The following is a 10,053-nucleotide window of genomic DNA, read 5'->3' on the forward strand; positions in this document are numbered from 1 at the left end:
TTTATAGCGACTCCAGAAGTGCTATAGAAGCCATTCAAAGCTATAATAAAAAAAATAATATTGTACAACATATAAAGTTTTCACTCCATAAATTGTATAATAAGGGAAAAAGATTGAAATATGTTGGATCCCTGCCCATGTAGGGATTAAGGGAAATGAAGAGGCTGATAAAGCAGCTAAAGAAGCGGTCCACATGACAAGAACAAATGTAGACATCCCTATTAGTGACTATACAAGATATATAAAAACAGTCATTGTAAAAAAATGGCAAAAGATATGGAACGAAGAACCTGAAAATAATAAATTAAAACAGATAAAATCCAGTGTTGGAAAATGGAGTACGTCATATCAGAGAGAGACACACACAAGTAATTCTGACGCGTCTTCGAATAGGCCATACTCGTTTGACATGTACACTTAATGAACAGTCCATGTGGCCCTCATCCCAGATGCCCAGATTGCAATGTGTTGATAACAGTTAAGCATATACTGTGTGAGTGTCCAAAATATAACCTGCAGCGATTATCAAATTTTAGAAATAGACCGATAGAAGAAAGTTTGTCAGAATCTTCAACATTCTCAATGCCTATTTTAATGTTCATGAGAAGCTGCGAATTAATTGGTAAAATATAAAAAATCAATCAATCAGTATAATGAATTTTAAAACAAGTAAATTTTATGATTTTACTTAATTTATTTTGAATTTTAATGTACCATTTTAGTGAGTATATATGTCTTGTTACTCATTAGGGTCAAATGAGCGACAACACATAGTGACTTCAGTCAATTACAGAAAATTATAAATTACCAGATTCGTTTAGAGAATTCAAGACCCTTTCTCTACTTAAAGAATGCACTGCGTTGTGTTATAAAGATTTCCATAAAAGGACATACCATATTATATTATGTTTTACCCATAAATTATTACTTACTAGTTTTTATATGATATTATTGACGCAATTGCCGGGTTTGGATTACAATAGGCACGGGTAAACCACGATACCACTAATATATATTCAATTTACTCAGTCATGGAATCCCACGCGTAGATATGCATATCCCAAGCGACGTATCCCGATCAAGGCAAATCAAATATATGATACTTATCCAAATTTCGGCTGATTCATCCATCTACTTCATTAAACGCTGGGAAGGAACGACATGTTTAATCCAATCGAAGCGAAATTCTTTTCACTTAAATATTACTAAATCCTCCGGCTACCTAACCACACATTACAAAGTTGAGGAATGAACTGAACGCGGTCCGCGTGTCCACCTCTCACTATGAAAATAATTCGTTTGCTCTCTCACCCATACCCATGACTTTGGCCTCGTCCGCTCACGACAAGAGTCAACAACAAAACGAACTAAGCCACCAAAACAACACGAACCGAACGAAACTATCAAACAATTTACATCGCATTGTTAACCAATTATACAAACTATTTGCAAGACAATATTCTTTGGTAACAACGCTTATTACAACTAAATATAAATTAAACATTCATTTGTACACAAACCTGCACATCTCCACTTGACACCACGCGATATAAAAGAACACTTTCCATATACAACATAAACAGATATTCAATAACAATTGATTTTCCATGTCGTTATTGTAAGTAACGACATATTCCCCGCCACGAAAAGTTATAATACACTATTTACAACAGTCCCTTTTGAATCAAATCCTTTCTAGTTTCTGCAGCCACCCGAGCAGACCTCCTGGATGGTCGGGTACTCACTTCAGGAATTTTCGCAGGATCAGGAGTCTCAACTTCTTGCCACAACTCTAACGGGTACAATTTCACAATAGGACGCATGATCTGGCCATGGGAGGTTTTGAGGGTAGCTACTCTAACTACATTGTCAGACCCCACATGCACCTGAATCACCTGACCCAACTTCCATTTGTTTCTTGGCCCTTCATCATGTACAAGGGCGACATCTCCTATTTTGGGCCAAGAATTATGTTGGACTCCAATTCGATGAGTTTCTCTTAAAGAAACCAAATATTCATGTTCCCATCTTTTCCATAATTGATCACACAATTTGGATATGTAAAGGAATCTCTTCTCGACAATTTCAGTTTTACTATACAATGGATCTTCAAATACCTCCTCCCAATTAATTGTTTCCTTGGGAAAGGATCTTAATTTTCTACCCAAGATCAGATGATTAGGTGTTAAAATCTCCTTCTGATCAAGGTCCCCCGATATGTAGCTTAGTGGCCTGTCATTTATGATAGATTCCAATTCCACCAAAATGCAGGATAATTCCTCATAACTGAGAAGAGCTCGACCGACCACCTTCTTCATACAGGTCTTCAATAGTCCGATCAGTCTCTCCCAGATTGCACCAAACCAAGGTGCTCTTGCTGGTATAAATTTCCACTTACACTCGATGTTCTCCAGATGTTTTTGAAAAAGGGGACTATCTGCCATTGTTTTCAGATATTCAGATGCTGCTACGAAAGTAATGGCATTGTCACTTAACATTAGTGAAGGAAAGCCTTTACGGCTGCTAAACTTCCGGAAGGCCATGAGGAATGAGTCAGCGGACTGATTTCTGACTACTTCCAGATGTATACCCCTGGTGATCGGGCATGTGAATAGTATGACATACACCTTTTCCGGAATTTGCTTCCCTTCTTTTATCCATAATGCCCCGGTGTAATCTACTCCCGTAACACTAAAAGGTTGTTTCCGTTGTACCCTGAATTCCGGCAATGGGGGTATTATATTAGTTCTATATGGTTTTCCTTGAACTTTCTTACAGATCACACAATGATGTAACACGCTCTTGACCAGTTGTCGCAGCTGTGGAATCCAGAACTCCTGTCTTACACTAGCTACAGTAGCGTTCACCCCATGTGTGCTTGCATCACATGATGTCGTCTTATTATTAACTTACTCAGAACACAACCCTTTGGCAGTAAGGTAGGAAATTTGACTTCTTCAGGCAGTGTCACGTGTTCCAACCTGCCTCTACATCTCATTACATTATTATCCAAAAACAAATTCAACTGGCGAATTAATGTCAATTTTTGGTTTGTTACCTCCCTCTTCAGGGCTTTATATTCTTCTGGAAAGTACTCTCTCTGCACGAGAACAATTGTTTTAACCTTTGCTTCTTGTAACTCTTCCAGAGTCAAACCACCAGTTTTTCTGTCATTGGTTGATAGTTTGCAATTCTTTATAAATCGCATTATCCAAGCTATGGTCTTAAAGACCTTGTCAGCTCTGCTGAATCTTTCCCAATCCAGCAGACGTGTTTCATCTATGTCCCCTACAACGTTGATTACAATGTCCTGTTCACCCCGCATATGTGTACTCCCCACCCATGACCTATCAATTGGCAGAGTGTGATTTTTTAACCAAGGGGGTCCCTCCCACCAATAGGAGTTTTTTGCTAACACTTCAGCCCTCTTTCCCCGTGTCAACCAATCACTGGGATTTTCAGATGAGGGTACGTAAGATAGGACTGACCCCGGAATCAAAGAGTTAATCTCAATTACTCTGTTTCTCACAAACACAGGCTGAACATTACTGGATACAATCCAGCTAAGGGCGACTTTATTGTCTGACCAGACATATAATTGTTTAAACTCATTTTCATCAAAGGAGTCAATAATAAATTTGGCTATTCTTGCTCCTAGCAACAATGCCATTAATTCCAATTTCGGAATTGTCAATTCCTTAATGGGCGCCACTATACCCTTTGCCATAATTGTATTAGAGCTTTCACCATTTGCTCTATAGGCCACACAACCATATGAAGTTTTGCTAGCATCGCAGAATATGTGCAAGTTATCAACAGTTCCCAGGCTAGCACTCCTAGGAAAAGATATTTCAAGACACTTCTCTAAGTCCTTGCGTAATTCAGTCCATTCCTCTTGTAGCGGGTTCATGAGTTGTTCGTCCCAATCCAGATGTTGCTTCCACAATTTCTGTAAAAATATCCTCGCTTTCATAGTAACAGGGAGAAGCAATCCCAATGGATCGTATATTTGGGCAATGGTACTGAGAATTTCTCTCTTTGTTTGACTTGTTTTATTAATATGAGTTGGATTGATAGTTAAGACGTCTTTAATTTTATCCCAATTTAATCCCAATACTTTATGAACTGGTTTTTGTTTGGCTTCAATTTGATAAGCAGCAGCAATAGTTTGCATAGACTCGCTATTGCTAACCCACTCCTTCAAATATAAGTGAGCTTGAGCAAAAATTTTGTTGGCATTAAAGTATAAATCCATTAACTCAGATTCACTATTAGCCGTAAATTGCAAATTATCTACATACAGACATCTCTTCATTTTTTCCACTACATCCAATGTATTGGACCGGGGTAACCACGAGACCACAGTGGTTAAGTGATGCTTGATGGTTGCATTTAGAAGAAAAGGTTAACATGTAGCTCCAAATAATACTACTCTAAATCTGTATACTATTAGTTTACTGTTGGGATCTGTTGGATTTTCCAACCATAAAAAACGCGTATAATTGTGATCTTCTTCACGCAACTGAATCATTAAAAATGCCTTCTCAATATCACTTATACAAGCAAAGGTTTTAGTTCTAAATTGCAGCAGGACTCTGAGCAGATCAGCCGTTACGTGTGGTCCAGTCCATAGACAATCATTCAGGCTTAATCCATTTTTACCTTGTTTTGATGAGCAATCAAACACTATTCTTATTGGAGTAGTGGCACTGTCTCTAAGCACTCCATGATGTGCCAAGTAATGACAATCCACATCAGATTTATTATAGATCACCCTCTCAATGAATCCTCTATCTTCTTGCTCTTGCAAGATTTTCTGATAATGATCCAAGTAATCCACATCCTTCTGAAACTTGATGCTCTGCTGTCGAAGTCTGCTCATGGCTAATCCAAAATTTGTCATCAATCTGAATCTATTGGTTTTCCACGGCAACGCCACAACATACTGTTTATCAATTTCAGAATAGGTTATAGTGCTCTCAACGTCCTTTAAGACCCTCTGGTCTTGTTCTCGCAACTCACTGCAATCTATTCCCAATCTGTACAAACTCCACAACGCGTCCAGATCAGTCTTGGGATTTTCATTATTAGTAGCTTCAATTTCTTCAGTTTGTACAGGTAGCTTCAAAACAGTCACATGAGTCTCCCTAGTGGGGGGAGCACTACATGTGTCGGTCACCACATAACCGAATATGGTCGGCAGCAATATTAAATTTCTAACCCTTTTGAACCCTGGATGCAAAATATTGTAAACATTATCAACCCCTATTAACAATTCAATAGTTGATTGATTTTCAACAGGCAAATCGAAATCTTTATCAGCCAAGCTGATCTTAGTTTTACATAACGACCTCAAACTTCTCTTAACGTCGAATTTCTTCGCATATTATGGCAGCTCATCCACCACTATGCAGTCCATTATTATCAATTCACCTTTATGCAGTATGGCGACGCTTATCATCTCGTATTCATGAACAGGTTTACTAGTTAGATAACCTCTCAAGGCTATCTTTTCAACTCCTTTGGACCTATATTGCAGTCTCTGTAGAGCTGATCTTTTAATGAACGTTCTCTCGGCACAAGTATCCAACAGCCCTCTTAGTCGTACCATGCGACCTTTCTTCCATTTCAAGGGAATTGTTGCTGTCGGTAATATGGATCGCTTACCCAACTTATTTGTTTTGTCCTGTTCATTTACTGATAGCGTTCCCACTTGTACACCACTTGGTTTATTCTTGCTTTGTTTTCTTGTTTGGTCTCTATCACACAAGATGCGATGATGTCTCATCTTACAACCCTTATTGCAACTTGGTTTGTCACAGTCCACACTAAAATGCTTCTTAGAAGCGCACACAAAACACAACTGCAAAGCTCTGATGCGATTCAACCTTTCATTTCTTGTTGCGTAAGTTTTGCACTGTGTCCACCAATGTTCATTATCACAAAGAGCACATCTTCTGGATTGCTGATGACTGGACTTATTCACATTTCCTTTGTTTTTTGGTCTAACAGCTTGGGATTGATTTACTGTGAAGGTAGATATTGACGACAGAGTTTCAGATTTATTCACATCAGTGGAAACAAAAGTTCTTAAATTGCTAATTTCCTCTTCTAGGTATTTCTTAAAGGTGTCTAATACCAACCAATCGTCTCCACACCTACGCTTCACAATCTCACTGACACTTTTAGGAAATTTGGTATAGAGCAAAATAGTATAAAGCTCATTTAATTCCAGCTTTTCACTTTCAAGCGATCTTATTGAGCATTCAAAATTAGCTCTGAAAGTTTGCAGTGATTCAGAATTGGCAGCAGGAGACTCCATTTCCAGCAATCTTCTCACCAGAACATGCTTAATCTCATCTTGCTTTCCATAAGTAGATAGGAGAAGAGCTACAGCTTGTGGATAATTGGCAGCCTCAAATTTAAATCCCGAGATTAATTTCGAAGCTTCTCCTGTGAGCAAACTTCTTAGATATGAAAACTTCTGAATTGGTTCCAAGTCTTTCTGCTGGTGTACTGACACATTGTATAGTTCCCAGAAGGAATTCCATTCTAATATATCTCCAGAGAAATGCGGAAGATCCAGTTTGGGCAATCTAATACTGGCTTTAGGTAGTGGTGGTGGTTGCGTTAGCGGATCGAAGGGAGAAGTTATTAATTTAAAAATGCTAGTAATGGAGCTATTGAGTTTGCTGATACGTGTACGAACGTCTCTTGCATATTCAGCTTGATTTAACATTTCATCAGACATTTCTTCTACTTTAACTGAATCCAAAATTTGTTCATCCAAAGCAAGAACTTTCTTCAAATTATCTTCAATAGAATCCCTAAGGGAAGTTATAGCATCAATGTCTCCCGAATCGATCACTCCGGTCATCTTCCCAAGAAAACTTGTGATAACGGATTTATAACCGCCATGTCTACGCATCAACGACTCCATTGTGACAAGACCAAACTCAGAAAATACAAATACAATATAATATATTCACAATTTCAATAATTAATAAATATGCATCCAACTATAATAACTGGTTCAAAAGTTAAATTCGCAAAATTTCACAAAGGTGACTCATCACCCAATAATTTTCTCCCAAATTAAACAATCAATGAAAAGGAGAAATTTTACTATACGTGTGTAGTGGAATGTGCAGGCCCTGTACCATACTTAACCCAGCTCCTAATCTGAAGGGGAAGGACGGGGTAACTATGTGGATGGGTTCATTCTTCTTCATTTCATCCATGTTTCAGAAACTAGTTTTTATATGATGTTATTGACGCAATTGCCGGGTTTGGATTACAATAGGCACGGGTAAACCACGATACCACTAATATATATTCAATTTACTCAGTCATGGAATCCCACGCATAGATATGCATATCCCAAGCGACGTATCCCGATCAAGGCAAATCAAATATATGATACTTATCCAAATTTCGGCTGATTCATCCATCTACTTCATTAAACGCTGGGAAGGAACGACATGTTTAATACAATCGAAGCGAAATTCTGTTCACTTAAATATTACTAAATCCTCCGGCTACCTAACCACACATTACAAAGTTGAGGAACGAACTGAACGCGGTCCGCGTGTCCACCTCTCACTATGAAAATAATTCGTTTGCTCTCTCACCCATACCCACGACTTTGGCCTCGTCCGCTCACGACAAGAGTCAACAACAAAACGAACTAAGCCACCAAAACAACACGAACCGAACGAAACTATCAAACAATTTACATCGCATTGTTAACAAATTATACAAACTATTCGCAAGACAATATTCTTTGGTAACAACGCTTATTACAACTAAATATAAATTAAACATTCATTTGTACACAAACCTGCACATCTCCACTTGACACCACGCGATATAAAAGAACACTTTCCATATACAACATAAACAGATATTCAATAACAATTGATTTTCCATGTCGTTATTGTAAGTAACAACAATATGGAAGCATGAGTTTAAATGTATTTTTTGTGTGAGTATGTTCCAGTATGAAAGCGTATGCCATTTTACAGCTTTTAATTTTGTTTTAATTTTCGTTCATTCATAATTGACAAGTGACCTATTAGGTCCCAGTGCTAGGCTTCTAGCCTAGACTTGTCATTTCTTCCTAATGTTCGGGCCAGCCCTATGAGAGCTGATAGTCAGCTCAGTGTTCTGGTTAAACTATTTTAATAATAATAATAATAATAATAATAATAATAATAATAATAATAATAATAATAACTACGATGGGCAATCAATAGCAAATCTTCACACAGATATAGAAGAAGCAACACATAAAGTGCTAAAAGACTTAAGAAAAACAAACATCACCATAGGAGGAGATAAGGATGCTTTTGATGATACAGAAACTGATTTAGTCAGTTTGAGATATGTGTTAAATTACTTGTCATTTGGAACCATGCACTGTACAACGCACTTGGAGAAAAAGAGAAGAAAGCGTTCAAGAAAGTCCAAATTGATCCTAAAAGTGATAGCCTTACCGCTTTAATAGCCATGAGACAAGAAATTCAGAAGAAAGTAGATTAATCTAAGGAATTCCCAGGGTTAACAGAAACACCAAATGAAAGGAAGGGCAGAAATACCAGTGAGTCATATAGAGGAAATAACATGTACAAGATTATTCAGGACAAGTAGGGAATAGACAAACTTCCTTTCAAAGGAACTATGCACAAAATGCTCGAAGAACGTGGAATCCAAACCAGAAAGGAAGACAGAATGCGTCGAGGAATGGACAATTCACGGTCCACCCATGAGATATCAAAAACAAATATTTCAAAACCAGAGAATTATGCAGCACAAGGAGCTAGACCAAAAATAACATGTGAAAACTGCGGGTATGCAAACCATTCCACTAATGAATGCAGAAAGCCTAAAATCTGCGCAGTTTGCAAAAAGATCGGGCGTTTAACTAAGTACTGTTGGTTCAATAATAAGGAAGCCAGTAAAGAGACTGCAGAGATAAGCAACAGTCGCCCGAAAATAAAAAAAAGCATCTAACCAGTGACAATTAACCCCTCTACAGAGAAAAGAAAGCGAATCACTTCAAGGAGATGGAAGAGAAAAAGAAGAAATAGTTACAGTGGGAAATGAAGGTTCATCCGCATTTTCCTATTTACACAGCAAAGAAGTAATATTTCCCATGAAAGAGGAAGGAATAAATAGAAAGAATCTGCCTATAGTAAAAATTCCAGTAAATGGAAAGACATGCACAGTACTCATTGATTCAGGTAGCACCGTAAATATAATTGATAAAATAACTTTGACAAAATATTAGGCACTGCAGAAACTCAGATTCAGAGTGAAAGTAGAGTAACAGAAGGAGTATCGGGGAGACAGATCAAAAGTCTAGGGAGTGTGAACCTAGAAATTGATATATTGTCACATAAATTTATTGAAAGTTTCCTAGTTTTAGAAGACAGATTTTTGCCCGCACATGTATTGTTTTCATTTAAGTCAGTGAGGAGATGTGGAAAGATATTAGAGTGTAGTGAAGGCAAGATTAGCCTGAAAAATGATAGTCAGAAGAGCGTAAATTTTACGCTTAACGAAGAAAAGTTTCCCCCAAATCTGATTAATTTGTCTGAGACAGTTTCGACTAGCGAAACGAACATACAGGAAAGACAGATAAGTAACCATAGCAAGCAAGATAAAATGAAAATAGATAGAAGAGAGGAATTCCCACAATCCCAGAATACAGAATTGTTGAGAAGTGCACATCTCAACAATGCACATATAGATGATATATACTCCAATATCAATAATTACTCAGATATGAATAATGGTGATTACCAAAACACCGAATCTCACGAAAATCAAGGCGCCTGTAGTTATGATTGCAGCAATGTAGTAATGAACTATGAAGGAAAAATACTAAATGAAGTTTTACTCTTAGATAAAATAAATAGATCAGAAATAAGTAGTATAATAGAAGTACCAGAAGAAACCACTGGAGATGTTATTTTTCAGACACAAAAGAACAACAGGCATTGACGGAATTTTCATTCGCACCTTGTCGTTCCGATGCAACGCCGTTTGTCG

General features: G+C 37.6%; 2 protein-coding genes across 2 annotated transcripts; both read right to left on the bottom strand.

Annotated features, from left to right (window-relative positions):
* Positions 1 to 1,664: 1,664 nt before the first annotated feature.
* On the bottom strand, positions 1,665 to 2,543 carry LOC136837996 (uncharacterized). Its single transcript, XM_067102859.1, has one exon. The coding sequence runs from the start codon at positions 2,541 to 2,543 to the stop codon at positions 1,665 to 1,667; it is 879 nt and encodes a 292-aa protein (XP_066958960.1).
* Positions 2,544 to 2,691: 148 nt separating this feature from the next.
* LOC136837997 (uncharacterized) lies at positions 2,692 to 6,940 on the bottom strand. The gene is made up of 4 exons (XM_067102860.1): positions 5,434 to 6,940; positions 4,616 to 5,232; positions 3,059 to 4,198; positions 2,692 to 2,715 (listed from the first exon to the last, which is right to left on the bottom strand). Exons 1-4 carry the CDS (start codon positions 6,938 to 6,940, stop codon positions 2,692 to 2,694), a joined length of 3,288 nt encoding a protein of 1,095 aa, XP_066958961.1.
* Positions 6,941 to 10,053: the final 3,113 nt, after the last annotated feature.

This window comes from Macrobrachium rosenbergii, unplaced genomic scaffold (assembly GCF_040412425.1).
Source record: "Macrobrachium rosenbergii isolate ZJJX-2024 unplaced genomic scaffold, ASM4041242v1 13908, whole genome shotgun sequence".
Taxonomy (NCBI): Eukaryota; Metazoa; Arthropoda; class Malacostraca; order Decapoda; family Palaemonidae; genus Macrobrachium; species Macrobrachium rosenbergii.

Bases quoted from the DNA above. Each gene is read 5' to 3' on its own strand.
- LOC136837997 (XM_067102860.1), bottom strand. From the start codon at position 6,940: ATGGAGTCGTTGATGCGTAGACATGGCGGTTATAAATCCGTTATCACA. The intron at 5,233-5,433 runs GTGAATTGATAA...TTTTGCATCCAG, and splicing joins CGTCGCCATACTGCATAAAG to GGTTCAAAAGGGTTAGAAAT. The intron at 4,199-4,615 runs GTAACGGCTGAT...TTATATTTGAAG, and splicing joins GTCTATGGACTGGACCACAC to GAGTGGGTTAGCAATAGCGA.
- LOC136837996 (XM_067102859.1), bottom strand. From the start codon at position 2,543: ATGGCCTTCCGGAAGTTTAGCAGCCGTAAAGGCTTTCCTTCACTAATG.